Here is a 24,059-nt window from a genome sequence, read left to right on the forward strand (position 1 = left end):
CTCCTATTCTGGACAAAGGGGTTGGCGTTCAGAGTTTAGCACAGCTACTCCACAGCATTGCTGCCTTGACATCCATTTTGTTTGGCCAAGCAGTTTGCAGTGACCTTAAACTGACAGTAGTTCCTCATACAAGCTTGTGCTCTAGACAGCCCCGGCAGGGTCACAAGCAAATCTCAGTTCTTGTTATGATTTCCCCAACAGCACTTGTGACCAACAGTCTCCCCTGCCTCCCAGGGCCGTCTACTATGGGCCTCTCCAGTAAGACCTCCATGGGGCTTACCAAAACCCCCCTGCTTTGGTTTGGATTGACCAATCTAGATTTAGCCTGGAACCCCAAAGGACTCCACCAAAGAACCTCAATAAAGGCATGTCCTATTTTCTCTCTCATTGCCTGTACTCCGCCTTGCCCTCCCCTGTGTGGCCCCTCAAGGCACGGCAGGTACTTTCTCCTACACCTGTGAGTCATAACCTTCTGTATTTCATTTTCTCCTGTGGTCCTTTATGGGAGTTTGGCTCACCATCCAGTGCCCTGTGCTCCACTTAATAAGTGTTAATGTGACAAATTCATGACAGGTGGGGAGGCCCCATATCTACTTGACCCTTAGGAATTAAGTATAGGTATTATGAAGAAAACAAAAAAAAGAAAGCATCCATATTTTTAAAAAGACAATACTATGGAATATTCCAGGCCTTTGCCTCTGGGAAATCTGTTGCAAGTCACACACATCTATTCATACATTTAATAAAGTGAATGGGGCTTTTCCTACCAAATAATCACGGACTAGACCCTGACCTCAAACTAGACACTGAGCACACACTACCTTGGATATTCATCTGCAGCTTCTCAGTAAATGTCATGAGGTCTTGACTCTTTTTGAGGATTCTTTCAGTCATCCTGGTTACATTTTGGCTCCTTGTTAACACACTGGTGAGCTGACAGAGAGTAAAAGTCCCAGGTTAGATTGACTTGGAATAATATGCAAGCTTTGCTGTTCTAGTTGTCTCTCTTAAGCAACAAAGTATGTCCCGGAGTGTGGAGTAAAGCTGTACACTGCATCATGTAAGCCAAGGTTAATATTTCAGGGTAGAAACGGACCAAGGGGTTAATGAAACAATTTACTACTCACTCAGTGTGAGAAAAGATGATATATATTTTAAAAGAGTCTAACTGGAACACCTGGGTGGCTCAGTGGTTGAGCATCTGCCTTTGGCTCAGGGTGTGATCCCGGCGTCCTGGGATCAAGTCCTGCATCGGACTCCCCTGCCTGGAGCCTGCTTCTCCCTCTGCCTGTGTCTCTACCTCTCTCTGTGTGTCTCTCATGAATAAATAACTAAAATCTTTAAAAATAAATAAATAAAAGAGCCTAACTGGCAATCAAACCACAAACTCCCAGCGTGTCTCTTGTGAAGACCTTATATTTACTCTAGGACCCAAATGGACTATAGAAAGTAAAATCTTGCTTATTTGTATTGACCATGACAATTTAGTTGACGAGTTAGGGACACAGAGTCAGGCACACTGAGTTTTCTCCTGATTCCACCGGGCTGGAGACCTAGTAGTGCCCTAGCCTCTTTGATAACAGAGTACTATCAACCGTTACCTCATGTGGCTTCATGAGGATAAAATGCCATGATGTCTCTAAGGCCAGCAGCCCGAGGGCAGAGACTTAGCTGCTCTCTGCTGTTATTTTTATTAGGAATATTATAATTTGTAAAAGGAAAGGTTGTTTGTAATTTTCAGGAGTGTAAAGTAACTAGTCCATTTCTAAAAGTGTTTTCTAGGGATCCCTGGGTGGCGCAGCGGTTTGGCGCCTGCCTTTGGCCCAGGGCGCGATCCTGGAGACCCGGGATCGAATCCCACATCGGGCTCCCGGTGCATGGAGCCTGCTTCTCCCTCTGCCTGTGTCTCTGCCTCTCTCTCTCTCACTGTGTGCCTATCATAAATAAAAAAAAAATAAAAAAAAAAAAATAAAGTGTTTTCTAGTCAAAATCCAAAGAGAATCTTCTTTAATGGATAGAGAGAATTATTTTAATCAGCTTATCATTTCCTACCAAATGTTTGCTCACTGAGGTACTTAAAGCCACATTTAAACCCTTAAACTCTTCCCAAATCATCCTTAATTCTAAATTAAGAGGAGCCAACCTAAGACTTTGGGGTGCATGATTGTGTGTATGTGTATATGTGTATTGAAAGACAGAGATTAGATACATGTATGCCTAGTATAGATACACTCTCATATGCACATCTCTATATATATGCCTATGTGTGGGTGTGCAAACACACACACATGAAATTCAAAAGGGAAAATTACAAATTTGACAATAGGCCTTCCTCACCATCTGCAAATGAGGAGATTCTTTTTGGGGCAGCTAAAAAGCATTCATCTGGCCTGGGCTGAACAGAATAAATAATTCTCTGCTGACATCAAAACAGGCTCACTTGACATTCAAACTGCACAAACCAGTAGCATGTGGCCTCAGGCCTGAGCGTTACTCAGAGACCATACACCCTCCTGTCCCTCAGTTCACAGGAGGAAGTGAGAGGCTGGTGGCAAAGGGATTGCCAATTCTTCCCTTGGCAGAAATGACAGTAGAAATGAAGTCAGGAGTGTCTTCCCACTAAAGCACAGAAAGTGGCAGGGTTAAAACCAATTTGATGACAAAGTACTTGGAGCACTGCTCCTGGGAGGAAGAGGCTGCCCTGATTTAATAGAACCTTCCAGATCGCCCCAATGCAATTGCTTTCAAGGGCTGGGTGGGAAGCAGGTCCTCTATGTGAAAAATTTACCTCCCTTAGCAGATTGTCTGTTTGTTCTGCAACATCTTCAAGCTGATCTCTTGCCAGTTCCTTCTGTGGATTTTCTTTTAATAAAGCTTCCTAAAAAGAACAAATTAAACAAATTGCAGTTTTTCAAAATAAATTTGCTGGTTCTTGACTAAGAATCACTTTTGTTGTTGTTATTCACAGAAGGAAATTCTTCTTTCCCTGAAATTGCATTAGGAAGTCAAATGAATCACATTTACTTAAGTTTTGATTATAGTAACATGTTTCCATACTGCCATTTTTTTACATTACATTTCCAATATAGATATGAACTGTAAGTCCGATGTGTTATTCAGAATCTGATATCGCTGGGGCCACTGGGTGGCTCAGTGGTTGAGCGTCTGCCTTTGGCTCAGGTCATGATCTCAGGGGCCTGGGATTGAGACCTGCATTGGGCTCCCAGCAGGGGGCCTGCTTCTCCCTCTGCCTATGTTACTGCCTCTCTGTGTCTCTCATGAATAAATAAATAAAATCTTAAAAAGAGAGAGAGAGAGAATCTGATATTGTTGCAGCCCTAAGGTAAGCCTGGCTTAATTTCAATATCAGAGTCACATAATTATGTTTTAACTATAATTGCTAACATCTTAAAAAAGGCTGACTAGGCTGAAATACAAAAGTATTATATAAAGAAAAGTCTTTATTATTCCTGACAATTAAGTGCTTAATTTATGCTAACACTCCTCTAATTTCATTACTTGTGTGATTTTATTTAAGCCTTATAACAAGCCTATGAAGGGGGCGTATTATTGCATAGGGTCAGGGGAGTTAAATAAGTTGCCCACGGTGGCTGTATAGGTGGAAACAATGGACAGTCTAAGGTTCACCTGTATACTTTACATAAACATAAAAAGTTGCTTAAAAATAATTAACAAAGGGAGGGCACCTGGGTGGCTCAGTCGGTTGGGCATCCAACTCTTGATTTTGGCTCAGGTCATGATCTCAGGGTTGTGAGATTAAGCCCCATGTTGGGCTCCATGCTGGGATTCTCTTTCTCCCTCTGCCCCCTCCCCTGCTCTCTTTCTCTCTCTAAAATAAATGTTTAAAAATTGATTAAGTTGTTTAAATAAGAGCAAGTCAGGTGATCCCTGGGTGGCTCAGTGGTTTAGCGCCGCCTTCAGCCCAGGGCATGATCCTGGAGTCCTGGGATCGAGTCCCACATCAGGCTCCCTGCAGGGAGCTTGCTTCTCCCTCTGCCTGTGTCTCTGCCTCTCTCTCTTTGCATCTCTCATGAATAAATAAATAAAATCTTAAAAAAAAAAGAGCAAGTCACTCAAAAACAGTCAAAATCTAAATCAAGTATTTATCTTGATAAATTTAAAATATAGTTATATTGCTAGGGTTCACACAGACAAAACAGTATTGATCAACTGTGTCTATAGTGAGTGGAAATTTAAATTTTTCTGAGAGTTTTTTGGAGAATTTTTTTGTCTTTCAAAAACATTTTTTCCATCTGAGAAAAAATAATATTAAAAAAAATTCCTAAGAGTTCCCTAACCTTTCTTTATGGCCATTATATCTATAGAGAAAAGACCACTATAAACAGGAACGGATCTAGATGGTTGAAGCAGCCAGATTCACACACACACACCTAAGGAAATGTTAAGTCTAAGAAAAGCTATTACCTAAAAAAGGCCATTAGGAGTGACTATCCTTTTTATTACATGACACAGTGAATTGATTACCTCAAATTCTAATGTAAAGGTTGTAAGCGAAATTGAGAATCTCATTTTTTTTTCAATTAGAAGTAAAAATGCTGCAGTAGAATGCTGTCTACTAAGCCAATTTCTTAACTTCCCACCACCCCCCCCCCTTTTTTTTATCCAGGTCTTGTTTCACGAACATAAAACTATGATTTACCCCCAGAGATTTTTAGATAGACTTCTAGGGAAGAGAATCTTCTGTGCCTTATACATTCAGTGAAGAATACATTTACAGAGAAGAGCTGATCTTCAGCATATTCCAAAATTAAAGAAGATACCATCTGGGTTTTTTCCTGTATTTGTATAGGACGGCTGCTTTCAAGTACCCAAAGGTCTGTCATAAAGAGGAGCATGTGGACTCTCTTATCCCAAAAGGCAGAAGGATGGTTGGGGAGGAATTTATATGGAGACATCTGTGGAACAATTAGGGTGGTCCCCCAGGGCACCGGGTCAGCAGGTGGATGATGGAGTCCCCAGTCACACTGTAGGGAAGCTTGGACGCCAGGAATGCCAGGACACTGTCCCCACCGAGTCTCCACCTCTCAAGGACATAGGTTTCTACCAATGTCTGTATTCCCAGTACCTACCCGGAGGTGTTTCGTTGTGTTTTCCAGGTTCGACAAAATTCCATAGGGGACAGGGATAACGCCGGTGAGGTTCACAGAAAGGATGGTGTCACCAACATTACCTAAGTCATTCAGCAGCACGCCTACACACTCATCATCACAGGCTGGAAGAAGAAGAAAGTTGATGTTGGCGGGAGGTGGTCTGCACACTTTTCTCGGGGATTTGCACGAGCCAGTTTGCAAGAACAACCTCCAGGGCAGAGTGCATCACCAGGCTCCCCCATCGGGTCTCGGGCTCCCGGCACCCATGTGACGGGAGGTAAGCAGGAAGGACTGAGCCTCCGAGCAGATCAGCGACTGCCCGGGCGGCCTTGGCTCCGCGTCCGTGGCCGGGACCGCAGCCGCAGGGAATCCCACGGGCACGTCCTAGCAGAGCCCGGCTGCGTTTCCTCAGCTTGTGGACGCGCCTACTCGATCCCACTGCGGCCGTAACAGGCACACAATCGAGAGAGAAAAAATCTTTAACCACTTAGGAGGAGGAGAATACGCACAAACACAATCGCTTTCCAGGAGAATGTGCCTCGGCTCACACTGCTCACACCGGAGCCCCGTGGCACCCGGCCTGCACACGCACTGCCCGGACCCGCGGTCACAGTCCCCATGAACGGAGCCACTCGGGCTGCAGTCACACCTCTGGCAAGTGCCACCCAGCGCTCGAGGGTTCCCATGGTAGCCTGAGGAGCACCTAGGAAGGGGGAGACACACAGGTGAGGACGGTAGCATCGACACCAGTCAGAGATGCACACCAGCTCCGCTCCGAGGTCAGTGATCCTTCCTGCCCAGTGAAATACAAGGAACGCAGGCCCACTGGCCTCATTCAACCTTCTATGTCAACACTGGCTTGGAACAGAAACAAGGTCCCACACCAGTCACGCAAGTCCAAAATGATAAGGTCTCCTCTCCCAGGTGACACTAGGAGATACGTCCTGTGTATAAACAGGGCAGCCGTGCCTAGCGACCTCCACGTGGCGACCCCAGCATACCTTTCACAGTACTGTCCTTCGTAACCCAGGACACAGGCGTCACAGCGGAAATCGGCATCACCTTCCAAGACACAAGTGGGACTAAAGCTAGAAGAAAAAAAAAATAGTCTTCTGAATTCTCAGATCTACAACTTCAAGTCTTCCTTATGCAACTTACTCCTCTTTGGATGCATGATGCTGCTCTGAAAGTTAAGGGATTACACCTCACTTAAAAGTGAGACAACTTTTTAGGGCTTAAAATCCAGCAGGGGCAGGGGGGCCTGGGTGGCTCAGTCAGTTTAGCATCTGCCTTCGGCTCAGGCCATGATCCCAGGGTTCTGCTCACTGGGGAGCCTGCTTCTCCCTCTCTCTCGGTCACTCTGCCTACTTGTGTGTGCGCTCTCTCTGCCAAATAAATACATAAAATCTTTAAAACAACAAACAACAACAAAAATCTAGCAGGGGCAAAAATAAGGAAAGCAAACATGTGATCGACATGATATCTATCTCTCATATCCAGAGGAAACTCACTGGACACCCGTCCAGTGAGAATCCTGTGCCCACGGAGGAGAAAAATCAACAGATTGCAACTAATCTGTACACAATCTCACACATGCCAGCTAACTAGTCACCAAACAAGAAAGCTTTCCAGGTGAAGAGTCTTGTTTTGAGATTGGAGCACATTGTCCCCTGGCTCACAAGATGGAAAGGGACTAAGCAAGCAGGAAAGCCATGGCTGGACCCTTGCTAGTGACTGGCTGGAATGGAGGCAAGGAGGAAAAGCAGGGGAAGGCCTGCACACAGAGGGGCTGTGATCTGAAACTAAATGAAACTAAAGGTAGGGAGCCATGTGATGTGCCATGCAAAGTGACAAAGCCACTCAAAATTGAATAATCCTCGCAGATCCCCTCACTCAGGGATTTCAGCTCTTGGCTCATTCCTCTCACCACCTCTGCCTCCACATTTTAGATTACCAGTGCTCCTTGCACCATCTAGAGGCTCGGCTGGGTACCTGCAAACTGCTGGGAAAAACCGCGGGTGTAGCCTGGTGTTTTGACCTGCCAACGTTTCCAGGAGTGACACACAGGGTTTTCTATCAGCCCCATTTCAGTTTGGACCTTTCTTCCTCTTTAAAGACTAAATGGACAGGCCTAGTGGAAGCACAAGACATGTAGCAAGTAAAGTGTGTCTGCTATGGTCACTCAGATGCAGAACTCACATAGATAAAGGTTTCTCACCCTTGCAGTCTCTTCCTAATGCGTAAAATTTATTAGTGTGCACTTTGGAGGTAGTTAGAACCTTTTCTGATTGAAGAAGTAAAATATTCAAACCATACACAAATGTGCAAAATAGAAGGTAAAATATCCTTTGAAACATTTCTCTGGGCTCATATAGCCACGGAGTTCTGGATATGGATACACATGGAGTTACAAATTTTCTCCAAAATAGCATATCATATATTCAGTTACATGACTTATTTGGCCATTTCCCCAGTTCTGCACATCCAGGTATACCTTATACCTTCTTCTTCTTTTTTTTTTTTTTTTTGGTATACCTTCTTCTTGTCTCAGAGTTTGTACAATATTTCACTGTAGGTGTGCACCAGATATACATCCATCAATTCCCTGTAAGTAGGTGTATCAGTCTCCCCTGCAATTGCTGGTGAGTATAAGTAAAGCCAGAGTACATCCATCTTTACATACAAATGCAAGTATTTTCTTTTTTTAAAAAAAGATTTTATTCATTCATTCATTCATTCATTCATTCATGAAAGACACAGAGAGAGAAAGGCGGAGATGCAGGCAGAGAGAGATGCAGGCTCCAGGCAGGGAGCCCGATGTGGGACTCGATCCTGAGGCCGCGGATCATGCCCTGAGCCAGGAGCAGGTGCTCAACCGCTGAGCCACCCAGGCATCCCAGTATTTTCATAACATAGATGACAGGAGTGGAATTGAAGAGTCAAAATGTATGATACATATATGATACATATTTAACACAAGAAGTTAAACAGTAGTAATTATAAATTTTAGGATGCTTGCTAGTTTAGAAGGGAAGTTAATAGCACCTCTCATTTGGCACTCACCATCAAGCATCACTTACTTGGAGACAAGAAGAGAAGATTCAAGCAATGATTAGAAAGAAGATTTCATTTTAGTGTACCAAAAGTGGGGACTCTATACATGTTCAGTGCCCTGTCAAATATTCTCAGCGATAATAAAATGTTATTTATGAATTACAAGTTCACTTAAATCAGAGAGGACTCCTAGATATTCCAATTTCCACATACAATCTCTGGTTCCTTTGTGTGTTCAGATAATTCTATCTGAGCATCAGAGTTCAAGACAGAGCCCAGCCCTGATGTCATCGCTGGATACAGAGGCTGGAGGCTGCTAATATTCTCTGAAAGTCCTTTCCTTACTTGGATCGAACACCCCAATACCTACACAGATACTTTGCTTTTGAAAAGATTCTCTTTGAATGCTCGGATAATGAACACTTTCTCTTAAACTTAGCCCTTCTCAACAAACGGGGAATATTCGTTAAAATAGGGCACCCCGAGAGCCTGGAAAACGAGGCCGAGAATGTAAGCAGTCCCGGCTTCATTGGCATAGAGGTGCTGGCACACCTGTGCAGGCTCACCTGGCAGGATGGCTGCGAGGACAGGCACACGGAGAGCAGTCGCTGGCTGAGCCGGTCACCTTCCCATAGTACCCAGGGGCACACACATCACAGTGCTCACCGGTGGTGCTATGGCTGCAGTTCTAAAGGCCCATGTTTCAGAAGGAGAGGAAAATAATGGGAAATTGTTAGAAATCACCCCTACATGGTAATACCTCAACAGGCCACTGTTCATGGCAGGTAGTACTTTTTATTTTTAATTAAAAAAAAAAAGTAAAAATAAATAAAGAGAGGAAAGCATTTTTTCTTCATATTTTAAAAATCCTGGAAACACTACCAGCTCTGACCTTCATTCATTATAACAAATATAGCCTTGAAACTATTAATACATTCTTATGGAAAATATACACAGGGCTAAAATATATATTTTATATATGTAAACACACACACACACACACACACACACACACACACACACACACACTGGGCTCCTAAAAGCATCAACTTTCAGTTCCTTAAAACAGGGATCTGTTTTATCTGTTTTTTTATAGTAACAAAAAAACGATTTGAAGCACATTGGTTTTGCACATAGTTGGGGTTCACTGATTGCATGGGAGGTGTTGAAAGAACAGAAGGGAACAGAGAGGATTTAGGAAACAGGGAAGAAATTGCCAGGTTTTCGAGATTCTTACAATTAAGCAAATCATTTCTAGTTACATTTGATGGCATCATTTCAATGACAGGACCTATAATCACGCCACTAAAAAAGTTTTTGAAGCTAAAAGAGCAAGTAATGACACCCATTTCCAAGGTGATATCTGCTTTGGCCCAATTGGATCACCACCCATGAGATCCCTGGGCACTGGATTCTGTGCCAGATGTAGGGACAGAAAAACAGCTAATACTGGCAAACTGAAGCAGACTCTATCCTTGGCAGCAAGAGAGGCTATAGAAAGATATCTTCTTATATGTTTAAAACACTATTTGTAAGTTCCTTTTGTTAAGAATATATTCAAAATAGTATTTACTGTCTAAAAATTAAGTTAAAAACAGTATTTACTGTTTTAAAATTGTATTCCTATTTCACCTGATGGAAGATTTTACTAGGATCCACATGGCCCCTATATTGCTATCTCCTTAGAAGATTTGCAACCTCTTAAAAAATGTTAAATACTTGTTTTAATGATATAATATAAATCTGATGAAGAATAAATATTAGATCATGAGCAAGGATTGAGCAGATTTTCTGGTTTTCATTGCTAACACCAACTCCAACATTAAAAACAACCCAATTCACAACAGATTGTGGACTTCCTGGTTTTCAGCATCCTAGAGAGCTGAAGGTAACCGCTCCGAGTGCCAGGGAAATGAGAACCTATTAATGTCAACTGACCTGCAGGATGAGTTACTTGCTGTGGGAAGAGCACAGAAAAGGCTTGTCAGTTTTTCAATTGTAAAAGCATTAAGGGGTAGGCATCTCCCGTGAGGGGGTTCCCAGGGATAGGAGCTCCCTGGGTATCTTGGTAGTCTTCAGTCTCCCTGCTCCTTTTCAGATCACATTTCTGACCAATTATTTTTATGATAATACCAAAGTCCCAGTGACATGAAGGTGGGGGGGGGGGGAGAGTACCTTATATGCTAAATGGCAAAGTCAGATCCCAAATGGTCTTGATGTCCAATTATATAATAATCCATAGGTGCTTAAGGGATTTTGTCAAACAGAAGTGCATGGTTGCATTAAACCACAAAACAGACCTCACAAGATGAAGACTGGAGAGAAAATATAAGGTCCCAAGTTCAAAGAGCAAGGACTCAGGTGCTAAACATGTGGAAAGAACATAAGTGTCTTAGCATCAGGCATCCTGGGTGGCCCAGCAGTTTAGCACCACCTTCAGCCCAGGGCATGATCCTGGAGACCCGGGATCGAGTCCCACGTCGGCCTCCCTGCATGGAGCCTGCTTCTCCCTCTGCCTGGGTCTCTGCCTCCCTCTCTCTCTCTCTCTCTCTGTCTCTCATAAATAAACAAAATCTTAAAAAAAAAAAAAAAAGCGTCTTAGTGTCTAGTCAGTCCATTAGAGGCAGCAGTGAGCAGGCTGGCAAAACCCATGGGCTGCATTCGTGGAACACCTAGAGTCAGAGAGAGATGCCCCTTTCACATCTGGAGCAAAGGCACTGGGCAGGATACTTTAACCGCAGGATGATGAATGGACTCAACCATTCCTAGTACCATCAGGTATATACTAAGGATATTTGACCAGGAGAGCTGAAGATTCAGGGCCTGTGGATATGTGTGAAAGAGGACTCTAACCAGTTTCACAAGTTACTTTTTAAGCTACTGCCATTTTTCATGCATAAACTTGACCTAACAGTCTGTCTCAATGGCTCCAAAATCGTAAGTACACCAATAGGTAGATGATCCAGCGCACCAATTCCGGTGATAATCAGGGCTGCCCAAAGATGAGCTGAGCTGCTGTGGGAGTGAGCATCCCATTGCTGGAAGTGTGTAGACATTCATTAAATAACTGCTTGGTGTGAATGTTGTAGTCTGAACAAGCCATCTTGCAGTATACGTATCCATTTGTACTGCGAAAGTTAACAGATCCAGGTGAGAGCTCTTATGGGTTCCTGGTAACATCTGGTCAACCCCCCAGCAGGGAATGGTCCTAAAATTCTCTTTGGTGATGCTCCGGAGACTGCCACTGTCTTTCTGGGACTGGGTTATGCGAGCTGTGTTCTTTCTCGGGTACAAATCAACAGGGAAACTGCTGATCTTAGAACTTTGTTCTGGGGGATTGGGGCCAAGGAAGGGAGGGGAGGAGTTTAACATCCCAGAAGTACTTAATCTTGTTAAAATAGTAGCCCACCTAGGAAAGATGCAACATGAAAGAACGCATCAACTTCTTTAAGTGTCCAGGTGACCTTTGTCTCTGTGACTGGCCAAGGAACCTTCCAGCTAATTGCATCTCGATTTAAGTTGCCTGAAATCAATTCTCCTTAAATTGTTAAATGAGAATTTCTCTATTAGGACTTTTTGCCTGGAGCACAAGCAGATTAAAGTGAATCCATTTTTTTTAATGGTGTTGTAGCTATCTACATCTTCATTAAGACCATTTTACCTGGTATGACCGGAACAATTCTTTAATTCCACATGTAAAATGGAGTCAGCAAAGGTTAACACATAGCTTTTTAATTGAGGAACACCACGCTGTGCTTCAGTTTCTAAAATCACCTGCATGCTGCCCTAGTTCAGCAGTGGGCCCCGTGGAAATAACCTTTACGTTCCACAGATGAAAAATGCTTCCAAATAGGAGAAGACAGATCTAGAGTAGCTGCAGGCCAGTTGGGAGCCTGCTATCTTAATTCCTCCATTCCTTGTGATGTGGCCACACCCTGGAGCTCAAAGGCTTCTGGGACGTCTTTCTTGGTGGGCAGCTAATTTCCCTTCCCTGGAGTTATTTTACCTGAGCTGAGAGAGTCTTGACATAATTTATACAAGTAACCAATGTTTCCAGGAGAGTTATTATTAAAAAATGATATTTCCAGAGTATAAAAAGAATAGCAGAGTCTTCTAGGTTATCAACAAGGCCTTATCAGCTTAATTAAAATCACAGACACAAGAGTTGGTCCTCAGTCAAAACCACAAGACTTCCATCTGGGCCATTTGTTCCTTTTCAGTGATCAGAATTCTTACGTTTCTGAGACCAATGTTGGTGGTTTAGGGTGTTAAAAAGAAAACTACAGACCAGAAATGGTATCACTTAAGCCAAGACACCAAACTGGGGCTAATACACAGCCTAACTGCAGTTTCAGCCTCCCCCAGAAACACATTTAACCAGTCAGTCAGGAATTTTCTGATCAGCGTCAATGAGGTAACCTGTCACATGGGCCCTGCTCCATCCCCGAATAAGACCACCTGCCCTCTCCTCTGAGGGAAAGTGACCTTTCCTGGAACAACCCTTAACTTATGCTAATAACCTCCTTGCCCCACCCTACCTCCCTAAAGCATTTTTATTCTGTACAACTCCTTGGAGCTCCCATCTAACTTGATAGATGGAACACTGCCCAATTCGTGAATTACTCCATAAAGCCAGTTATATCCTCACATTTTGAATTTTGTTTTTTAATAAGGGAAAGGTGGCTGAGAAGCAAATGCATACTAAGACATCCAAGAGAGTAAGTAGTTTTTGAAAATGCAAGGAGAGAAATGAATTTGCCATAAGGCCATTAACTTATTTTAAGGCCCCCGGGTCACCCTCCTAATTCTATGACATAAAGCTCTCATCTAGTTTGACTACAACCACCAGTCCTGCCAGTACACTTAACTCCCAAATTGATGTCCACAAACACGTTTATGAAACTAAGACTTACAAAAGATTTTGCACTAGTAACATCTGACCCCTTAGCTAAGGCTTTCTGAAGGAAACTTAGGTATATGTTACATTCAGTTAAATTTGGGCTCTCTCTAAACCAAGAAATGTATAGGACTCTGGACCAGAAACGCAAAGGCTCAGTGCCTCCTCTAATAATCAGCACAAATAAACATACCAGACACTTCCCAGTTTCAGGGTCACAAGCATCACTGTGGTTGTTGCAGTTGCAGGGCACACACGGAGCAAGCAGAGGGCGGGGTCCTCGGCTCCCACCTTGTGGGAGCTTCCCTCTGTGGTACCCAGGTGCACAGTCCTGAGTGCGTGCAAAAGGAAATGAACAAACAGGATTAAACAATGGCTAGAGGACTTGTAATGATTCTGACACTAATTCCACTCCTGAGCACCGCTTATGATCAATACATTCTGTGCTCAGTTCTGTTGTTTGGGTTTGGACAAACAGGTGATGTTTGGACACCAGCTGGGTATCCCACATTTACTTCTGACACTACCTACCTGGAGACAGCATCAGATCCAATAGATTAAGGGCTCAGTTCTTAGAAGGTTGCCCCTGCCCTCCAACTACAGATGCCAATCACAAGTCCAGATTGTCCCCTGTGCTTCTGACAACTGGCTATAAATTGGAGGTTCCAATGACCTCTTCCCTGGGTTTGATTAATTTGCTAGAGTGGAGCTCAGAACTCAGAGAAACATTCTAGTTACTAGGTCACTGGTTTATTATAAAAGGATGTAACTCAGAAATAGCCAGAGGGAAGAGATGCATAGGGCAAGGGAAGGGGCATTGGAGCTTCCAGGCCCTCTCCAGGCATGCCACGTGTTCACCAACCAAGAAGCTCTCCGAACTCTATCCTTTGGGTTTTTCTGGAGTCTTCCTTACATAAGGATGATTGAGGAAATCATTGGCCCCTGGCAACTGATTCAACCTCAAGCCTCTTCCCTCCCCACTGTGGTTGGGTAGACCTTAAAGTTCTCCAGCCACATGCTTGGTTCTTCTGGTGACCAGCCTCCATCCTGAGATGAGCTTAGGAACTTTGCAAAAGTCACCTCATTCACATAACAAAAGGCATTTTTATAGATCTCGTTACTTAGGAAATTCTAAGCATTTAAGAACCTTGTGCTATGAAACAGGGAATGAAGACCAAATATATATATTTCTTCTTATAAATCACAGTATCACAACTTGAATAAACATTTCTCCAAAGAAGACAAAATTGGCTAATAAGCCCTTGAAAAGCTGCTCAGCAGCACTGATCATTAGGGAACTGCAAATCAAAACTATAATGAGATACCACCTCATACCCACTAAGAAAACGACTACCAAAGAAACAGAAAACAAATTGGAGTTGTCAAGGACATAGAAAAAGTGGACCACTTGTGCATTGCTGGTGGGAATACAAAATGGGACAGTGCTGTGGAAAGCAGTATGGCAGCTACTCAAAAAGTTAGACCTAGCAATTCTACTTTTGAGCATAAACCCCAAAGAATTGAAATTAGGGTCCTGGAGAGATACTTGTATAGCCATATTCATAGCAGCTTTATTCACAATGGGCAAAACGTTAACCCAAGTGTCCACTGATAGATGAATTAACAAAGAAAATGTGACACACACATACAGTGGAGTATCATTCAGCCTTCAGAAGGAAGCAAATTTTGCTATGCGTTACAATGTGGATGAACCTTGAAGACGTCAGGCCAGCCAGGCATAGAGGAGAAATCCTGCACGATTCCACTTAAATGAAGGACCTAGAGTAGTCGAATTCACTGAGACGGGAAAGTAGAATGGTGATTGGTGATTACCAGGGGCTGTGGGGAGGGAGATTAGTTGTCCAATAATGTGAGTGTACTTCACACTACTGAACTATACACTTAAAAGTAGTCAAAACAGTAAGGTTTGTGTTTATGAATATTTAACCATAATTAAGTTTTTTTGAAGAGAAAAATTATTTAATTCATACAAATTCAGATCACCATTTGGGAGGTGCTGTAACAAGCATATTTCAACTCAGAACTGGGGAACAGATTTTAACCACAGTCTCCCTACCTGACACGAGAATCCAGCCGTCCCAGGAGGACAGAGACACTTCTCTAATAAGGATGCCACCTCCCGTCCTGGGTGCAACTCTCCAGCCTTTCTGCCAACCTCCATTGAAATATTTGAGATTCTGTGAAACCATTAAGAAGTGTGAGGGGGAACATTAAGATTTAGAAAGCTACTTTCTAGAAATCTAGCACATTACATAATGAATTTGCACATATATTAAACCAGAGCCTTCCTGCCAGTTTGCGAGTAGCTTCTATACAATTATAAAGGGAGTGTGTAAGAGCACAGCAGTGCTGTCATTACCCAGTGACAGTCCCCAGCCAACATTTTAGAACTAAAAAATAATATTACAGAAAGCACACCTGAAATATTTCCTGAAGTACTAGTTTGGCCATAACCTAGTATCTTTCTTTATGGGATAAGTACGAATTGAGCATGTGACAGCATTCTCAAGGTGTCAGGACACAAGAAGAATTTTAATTCTACTTAATTATGACAAGAAATGTCATTGAAGTTTCAGGGCAGAAAATAGCAGGACTTTTTTGGTTTTGTTCTGTTTACATTTTATCCTCTTCTAAGATATCACCATTATGTACTTATATTTTACATCCACATTACTTGGAAGATGGATAAATCTGTCATTTTCCACACATTTCATCATATTGATATTTAATAATTTGGTGAGAAACACAAATATATATACTGGTGAAGATAGGAAGTAGTAAGGGTGAATCATCTCTTCTGTTTGATTCCAAATAAAGTTTTTTTTCATTCTAGAAGTTTCCAACTACCTGCTTTGCTGTAATCCTTGGCCGTAAGATGCTTTGATGAGGATATATTCAATGTTGCTAAGAACAGACATAAAATCGGAGCGTGTGACAGGTTTTTCAGAAACAGAGTTAAAATATTTCCAGAAATTCTGTGAATGAGAAACACATGCAATTACACTTGGGTTACAAATCCTCAGGGGCTTATGAACTTATCCATTCTTTTATAAATTTCTCTGGAAGTGAGCCTGGCCCTGTGCACGACAACAAGCGTGGCGAGGAAGCTCTGCTGTCACCTCCTGGGGAAGCAGGTGTGCCAGCCTCATTTGGCAGCACACGTGTCACCTGTGTCCCCTAGGGCCAGACCGCCACACCGTCCACAGCTGTCTGCCATGTGAGTGAGCGCACACTTGCCAGATCCAAGCAAGTCCAGAGACTCCGCACCCTTACACCCACACGGATGGAGACTCGTGCGTCACGATCAAGGATTTAGGACGCAATTCGCACCAAGCTAAAATAAGCCTAGAACTTTAAATCGTTCTTACTACTCTTGTTAAACCCATGCCGATTCTGATCCCAGGGTCTTCTGGCTCATGCTCATGTCAGCATTTTTGTGATTCCACTGCTTCCAGAGCTAACTTCACACCGTCAAGGGGCAGGTATGAAGAGAGGACATGGTCACCTCTTTCATTCCCACTTGCTGCTCTTGTCGTATTCCATTCTCCGGTGCAGGCACGTCCACATAAATGACCTGCTTTCTGGTCCGGCCGCCTTTGATCAGCACTTGGGGCTCGAGGTTGAAGGTGCCAATGCCATCGGAAGAGTAGAAGGCCACGCTGTATTTCAGTCGGCCGCCGTAGGCCAGGAGCTACGCAATAGTGAATGGTTTACTTCTCAGACATAGCACCACTTTAAAACCATTTCATTACAAGCCTACTGCCACTTGAAAGAAATCCTGGGGATCCCTGGGTGGCTCAGTGGTTTAGTGCCTTCGGTCCAAGGCATGATCCTGGAGTCCCGGGATCAAGTCCCACATGGGGCTTTCTACATGGAGCCTGCTTCTCCCTCTGCCTTTGTCTCTGCCTCTCTCTCTCTCTGTCTCTCATGAATAAATAAAATCTTAAAAAAATAAATAAAGCTTCATCTCATTCCAAATATTTAAATAAGTATTAAAAAAAAAAAAAAAGAAATCCTGCATCTTAAAAACACATCACACAGGTAGGGTAGGTTGTCTGGAATTTGTGTCTTTTTAATTTACTTAATAATGAATTATTATTTTTTTTAAAGATTTTATTTACTTATTCATGAGAGACACAGAGAGAGAGAGAGGCAGAGACACAGGCAGAGGGAGAAGCAGGCTCCAGGCAGGGGAGCCCGATGCAGGACTTGATCCCAGGACCCCGGGATCACGCCCTGAGCCAAAGGCAGACACTCAACTGCTGACCCACCCAGGTGTCCCTTAATTATAATTATTAAATTGACTTATGCCATAGCTTTTTTTTTTTAAAGCAAGTGATGTTTTAAAAGTATTTTTCTTTGAAGACTTTATTTACTTATTTGAGAGAGAAAGACAGAACACGAGGCAGAAAGAGGAAGGGCAGAGGGAGTGGGAGAAGCAGACTCCCCATTGAGCAGGGAGCCTGACATGGGACTTGTTCCCAGAATCCTGGGATCATGACCTAAGCCAAAGGCAGACACTTAACCGACTGAGATGCCCAGGCACCCCAAAAGTTTTAAAAACACTTTTATTGAAGCATGTTGGGCATATAAGGCTATACGTATTTAAGGTACACAACTCACTGATTCTGGGGATGAGTATAGACCCGTGAAGCCACCACCACTATCAAGGCCACAGGCATCACCTCCCAGAGTTTCATGTCAATGGCACCAATGGAGGTAAGCACTGAAGTAGCAGATCAGTGTGGCAATGGTCCTGATTATTTTCAGGCTCCTCTGAATTAAAAATGACCTACAGCTATGGGAATAGTGGATGCATATGTGCCAATTTTATAGGTCTGGGTGATTTCACAGACTCCAATGCTTATTTAAACAAAAATGCAAATGATGCCTTCAGTACTCTGTTATAGTCGCTTTTTGCTTTCTCCCAAATGAGTAACAATTTGTTGAAAAGAACCACAGCACTTGAGCTTATGTTAATAAAAACGAAAAATGTCTGTTGACTGCTTGAGGAAGGAGAAATATAGCAAGATTTGAGTTTTAAGAGACTTTACGTTTTTATTTTTAAGGAGTCTCTACACACAACGTGGGGCTCGAACTCGTGACCTTGAGATCAAGAGTCACATGCTCTTCCGGCTAAGCCAGCCAGGTGCCCCGAAAAGACTTTCAAATGAAAATTATTTGAGAGCCATATATATCCGGAGGAATTTTTAGAAGTGTTGAACTTCCCTATCCCCACCGAAGAGGGAGTAACCGCCTCACGTAATGGTAGGCTAACACAACCCGTTGTGATTTCAAAGGACACCTGTCTTCTCTGGGAAATGCGGACTGGCTCTAGGCCAGGTGTGGGCCTCACCTGGTCTCCCTGGAACTGCTCCGGCAGCCGCCAGTAAAACGGCTCTGCATGCACGTACTGCCGGACAGTCACGGCGTCCAGGAGGACATCAGGGGCCTGGTAATACACCCCCTCAGTCGTGCCCTTGAGGTTGCTCTGAGAAACCACGCGCAGGAGGGGTTGCTCTGGGTCCAGCGTCACCTAGCCACAGAAGGGGGAAGAAAAGATACCTGAGAGCATGAATTCATTCCTCGCCTTGGATTTGTCACATTCTACTACTGTTTTACAGACGAGACAGCTTCATTGTTAGAACAGGAGTAACAAAGACATTTCTTTCAAACTCAAACATCTGGGTTCAAATGAAAACTGCACGTGTTTGACACTGCGGCATTCAGGGCCAAACAACTGCTCTTTTGGGGCAGGATTCACTTATATGAAGGAAACTGCTGTGTGTTGCAGGTTTCTTTTCTCTTCAACTCAAGCTTTTGATAGATCAGCTAAGGAGCAACCCTGAGTGCCTTTAGTTCCAGCTTCATTTATTTCCTCGGATGGAAGAAACAGGGCTCTGATTCATGATGAGCCCAGATTAGCTTCCTGGAATTTCCCATGCCAGAAAAGCAAAATTTAAAGTAAATACTTGACTACCTCCCCTACCTTCACCCACCTCCCATGGGGGTTGAGAGGGGGGTCAAAAACAGCACATTTTACCACATGTGCAACGTACCGGAATCCTCACATAACCCTCCAGCTCTGAGCAGGCTTGTGACAGCCCGAAGCAGAAGCAGGGAATACATCCCAGAGGGTCATCAGCGTGGAGGGCATAGGTGCCAGCTCGACACTCACTGCACTGAAGGCCAAGCACGTTTTCCTAAAGGAGAGAAAGCAATAGCCTTGTTTGTTTTTACCTGAAAAATGAGACATGATTGCTGAACAGAAATGAAATAAAACACAAAGATAATTCTAGATTCATAAACATCCCTGGAGGAGTGGTTTCCTTAGGCATGCTCCCCAACCTCAGTGAATATCCACTCTCTCAGGCGGCATCCGTGACTTCCAAATGTGATCATAGGAATCCTCTTGGAAGCTTTGGGAATATATAGATTCCCTGATGAGCCTCTCTGGAGTGAATAGGAAACATCTCCCTGAGGCTGCAGGTGACTCTGATGACTGGTCAGGTGGAGGGCCACCGGTCACCAACCAGGCGGTGGCCAAGGCAGGTGCCTCCTGTTCCAACCGTCTGTAATGAACGCTGCTATCGCCGATGTGGTAAGCCAAAAATATGTTCCCTGACGTTTCCATTACTCCCAGGCCATAGTATTTGCACAAGCTTTCCCTTCCTCATCCCTAGTCACTAATCAGCTCACTACTCTGTCTCCATCTCACCAGCACCTGGAAGAAGACCAGAGGAGGTAGCCAATTACCTCCCATTAACAGAGCGCAAGTGGAGAAAATCAGTGGAAATACATGGAATTAAACATGATGTTAAAATCATACACACTGGGAAAATTAAAAAAAAAACACAACTGTCCTTCATTCTGGCCAGCACATACAAAAGAATGATTACTTGCCACTTAGAAAAATCAGAACTCTTTTATTTATTTATGTATTTATTTATTTAAATTTTGGGGTTGAGGTGTGGAGGGTGAGGGAGAGAGAGAATCCCAAGTAGGCTCCAGCACAGAGTCCAACATGGGGTTCAATCCCATCACCCTGAGATCATGCTCTGAGCCAAAATCAAAAGTCAGATGCTTAACCAACTGAGCCACCCAGGTGCCCCAAATCACAAATCTTCTTGAAGGCCCTGTGTTATCTATTTTACCTGTGTATTCAAGACAGACTGGTTGCTCAGCCAACTGGAACACAGGACAGAAAACTCAGGGTTTTTCCATTCAGTTCTATCATCTGACACTTACAATAATCAGTAAAAATTCCATTTAAAGAATCATCCATTGTTCTAGCAGAGCATACACAGAATTTAAACCCAAACCTAGCAGGCAGTGAGAACTCACTATGAAAAGTGTCTAAAACCTAGCTGCTGATTTTAGATAGTTAAAAGCCCAAGAGTCGTAGTGATGAGTGCGAGAGGGGAAGAGAGCGGAACACCAAGGGCCCTTACCTTGCAAGAGCAGGTACCGGTGTCCTCTGCACAGCTGCAAAGACCCTGTTCCTCATCACAGGTGTCTGCCAATGTCCCTCGCAGGTCACAGTCACAGGCCACACAGTCTGGAAAGTCTCTGTACCCCAGGGAGCACTGATGGCAGCTCAGTCCACCGAATGCAGGCTTACATGGGCAATGGCCTGTGAGCGCATCGCATCCATGACTGGCTGACCCCACAGCACTGCAATTGCAGGCCTGGAAAAATAAACTAACTAAATAAAAAGGTACTTTTTACAATTTAATAATGTACACATGTTGAGATTACAGGAGAACATGAAATCTGGGGACACGACACAATCTCTTACGATTGCTACATGGATTCACTTTGCCCCGAGCCAACAGAAGGCAGCAACTGCCGTGCTGGCCATCTGTGCCTCCTGGGGCCCCACAGGCCCTGGGCATGACCTGAAAGTCAACCCAGCAGCAGCATCTTACAAGCCAAAGTCAAGTCTGTTCCTAAAAACACAAACTATATCCAAGTTTAACTGATGAAACCTACATAGAAGATTGGCTATAACCACCCCCCCCCAAAGTGACTTATGCCCTTCTCCTGGAAGATCGTGTATGTAGGAGACTATATTTAAAGGGCACTAAAATAAGGGTTTCTAACCATCAGTTCCACAATTGGGTTCTCGAAGAAAACTCAGACTGAAGTACTGTAAGGCTATTGCCTCTTCCACTTTGATGCCTGAACCTGTACTGAGTTTTAAATACAAACCTCAACAAGGTTAAGGTCAAGTGAATGGCTAAAGAGAAGGAGTGAAACTGGCTCCAGCAAAGTGCTTCCCAGTTAAGAAAATGCAGATGACAGTGCACACCTGGCATCCGAGCTCTAGGTCATGGCCCCAGTATCCGTCCTCACATTGGTCACAGGTGGCGCCCCGAGTATGAGGAGGGCAGATACACGCCCCCGATTCCGGGTCACAAGTGTGCTGCGTGTGAGCACAGTCACAGGCTGCAACAGAGAGAGATGGTGCTGTTACACATCTGGACACCATGCCATCGAAGGGGTCAGGGTTGATGCCACAGAGTATCTCCCATCTATTGATTATCTAGACCATTCTTCTCATTCTTAACAGAGCCCTCGTTATTCCCAAGATCTGCCCGTGTTCCCCAGCAGGTCGCTGTCCTCCTTGTCAAGAGATGTTGGCAAAGGGGCGAAAGAGAAACAGAAATAGGTGGGAAGAACAGCTAATATTTTTGGAGCACTTATCGTGTGCCAAATGCTGTGGTAAGGACTTTACGTTCAACATCAAAAGTAACTCCCGGATGGAGATTATGATTACAGTCTCTATTTTATGGTTGAGGAAACTAGAGCTAAAAAAAGGTCATTAATCTAAGTTCACATAATTAGTAAAGCCTAACCAGAGATTATGGACAAATTAAGAATAGGGATTAGGATACAGAAAAAAAAAAAAAAAAAGGTATGAAATCCTACATGTTAAAGAGAGAAAAGCAAAGGATCTTAACAGAATTAGAAGTCAAAGGAGAGCTCAAAGAAAAGTCTGGAAAATACCATAAAGTCTCAAATCATGAATTCTGGAGCTTACGTGTACAGCCACCGTCCTGGTATGCATAGAAGCCCCGCGCACACCTGTCGCACTTTTCCCCAGCTACGCCTGGTAGGCAGTGACACTGGCCATCCTCTGTGCAGTCATCGGACATGGAGCCTGACGCGCTGCAGTTGCAGGGCAGGCACCCCAGCCCCGTGTCCAACCCGTAATAGCCAGGCTGTTTCACAGGAGGGGTGGGGTCGTGGAAGCCAGAATACATTTTAGTTAGCCACTAATACTTATGAGGATGTTTCCCAAATCAAACATAAAATGTTTCATAGAATCATTAAGAGTTCATGACATCATTGCAGTCCTTTGCAAACTGAAGTCACACTGTGTAGGTAGAGATACACAGCATTCAGCAGCCGTGTTTGGGCATTAGCTCTTGCTGGCAGTCACCAAGTCCATTTCATTTGAACCAAGGTTAAGGTATCAACTATAGGCATCACTGACAAACACTTTAATTGTAGACAACGACCAATAGGCATCTTACCAAGCACTGGTCACACTGCTGTCCTGTCACATGAGGTTTGCAGTCACAGAGTCCAGTGTCAAGATGGCAGACATCAGAAATGGAGCCTTTTCCATGGCATTCACAGGCTAACACACACACACACACACAAGAGACATAGTTGTGCCCATTTCTGGGTATGATTGTAAAAAGATCCCTTAATCCCCAAAGGAAAAATTTTAAACATTCATGTTTCAAATCATTAAACTAAAAAATTTACTTTGCAATAAATTTTAATTTAGTGGATTTCTGAAGAGTAAACCAACCCAGGGTTGGTGGAAGGAGCCATCCCACAGAAAAACCACTGAAGCTATTAAGATAATAATTAGCAAATGATCTTAACCAACTTCAGGAGTTCCTTGAAATTGTAAAAAATGAGCCACCAATGTTTATCAATGAATCTTAATAAAAAACATACGATGGAGATTTCAAAAATCAATTTAGTCACCAGCTTGCATTCTAATCGTGTATTTATTTAATATTTTAAAGCTCCATTATAACAATCTAAATAGCTATTATTACATTTCATAGTTTAACGTAGAACATTTCCCTGTCCTAAGTCATGAGTCATCTGTAGCTCTAATACACTTACCTTCAGGCCACACATTTCAGTTTCATCTATAGTTAAGGTACTGATGTTCAAACTACAAAGTCCCCCGCCTTTACAAAGTGATACAATTTAATGGCTCCTAGAAATTGTTGATATTTATAGCACAGCTGTCAATATGCTGCTTATTACAAATATTTAATAAGCTGAAAAAATACTCCATAGAAACATAGACTATCGATAAACGCTTGGACTCAGGAAATGCACGTTCTCTGTCACATGGTAAAACGATGTGAAAAAAAAAAAAAAGAAAAGAAAAACTTCACAAATCTGTCAAGCCCAAGCGCACTTGGTGTGTGTCAGCATTCTGCAGGGGAGGTGGAGCCATGGTAGATGCTGGAAGGCTGATGATCAGAAGAAAGGGAGGTATTCTCTGGTGTAAGCGGATCATCTGTGAGTCCCTCAGCAGGAGGCTGGGGAAGTGCTAGGGGCCCCATTTCTGTAGCTTACCTTTGAACACTCAACTCACCAGCTGTGTTAAGCATGCCTCCTGGGGCCTCAGGGACCCTGGAGACTGCCCTTCCCAAGGCTAGTGGATGCCTAGAGCGAGTACATGGCTTGCCTGCCAGCATGACTTTCATATGCCAACAAACAAACCAATCCAGAGCTCACCCCCACAAAGGACTTCCTAGGACCTCTGTTCATTTAGGCTTCACTTCCACAATCCCCCTGACCCCTCACCCCAGGGCCATGCATCTGACAGTTAGGTACAGCCCCCCTGCCCCAGAGCCTGCTGCAATTATTCCAAGTAGCCAATCCTAAACCTGCTTATCCTGCCTGCCCTTTCCTTC

General features: G+C 43.6%; 1 protein-coding gene across 1 annotated transcript in view; it reads right to left on the bottom strand.

The window, feature by feature from the left end:
• The window catches only part of LAMA1 (laminin subunit alpha 1), a 155,526-nt gene that overhangs the window by 43,605 nt on the left and 87,862 nt on the right, over positions 1–24,059 (bottom strand). Inside the window, exons 20-35 of the mRNA XM_025429490.3 lie at positions 22,644–22,750; positions 22,148–22,328; positions 21,416–21,552; positions 20,556–20,792; positions 19,164–19,307; positions 18,461–18,640; positions 16,610–16,795; positions 15,952–16,079; positions 15,161–15,281; positions 13,277–13,414; positions 8,753–8,874; positions 6,134–6,220; positions 5,642–5,835; positions 5,112–5,254; positions 2,789–2,878; positions 822–933 (exon numbers count right to left, since the gene is read on the bottom strand). Coding sequence (XP_025285275.1) covers positions 822–933; positions 2,789–2,878; positions 5,112–5,254; positions 5,642–5,835; positions 6,134–6,220; positions 8,753–8,874; positions 13,277–13,414; positions 15,161–15,281; positions 15,952–16,079; positions 16,610–16,795; positions 18,461–18,640; positions 19,164–19,307; positions 20,556–20,792; positions 21,416–21,552; positions 22,148–22,328; positions 22,644–22,750 — 2,307 coding nt within the window. The remainder of the gene's footprint in view (positions 1–821; positions 934–2,788; positions 2,879–5,111; positions 5,255–5,641; positions 5,836–6,133; positions 6,221–8,752; positions 8,875–13,276; positions 13,415–15,160; positions 15,282–15,951; positions 16,080–16,609; positions 16,796–18,460; positions 18,641–19,163; positions 19,308–20,555; positions 20,793–21,415; positions 21,553–22,147; positions 22,329–22,643; positions 22,751–24,059) is intronic.

The sequence above is a fragment of the Canis lupus genome, chromosome 7, assembly GCF_003254725.2.
Source record: "Canis lupus dingo isolate Sandy chromosome 7, ASM325472v2, whole genome shotgun sequence".
NCBI lineage: Eukaryota > Metazoa > Chordata > Mammalia > Carnivora > Canidae > Canis > Canis lupus.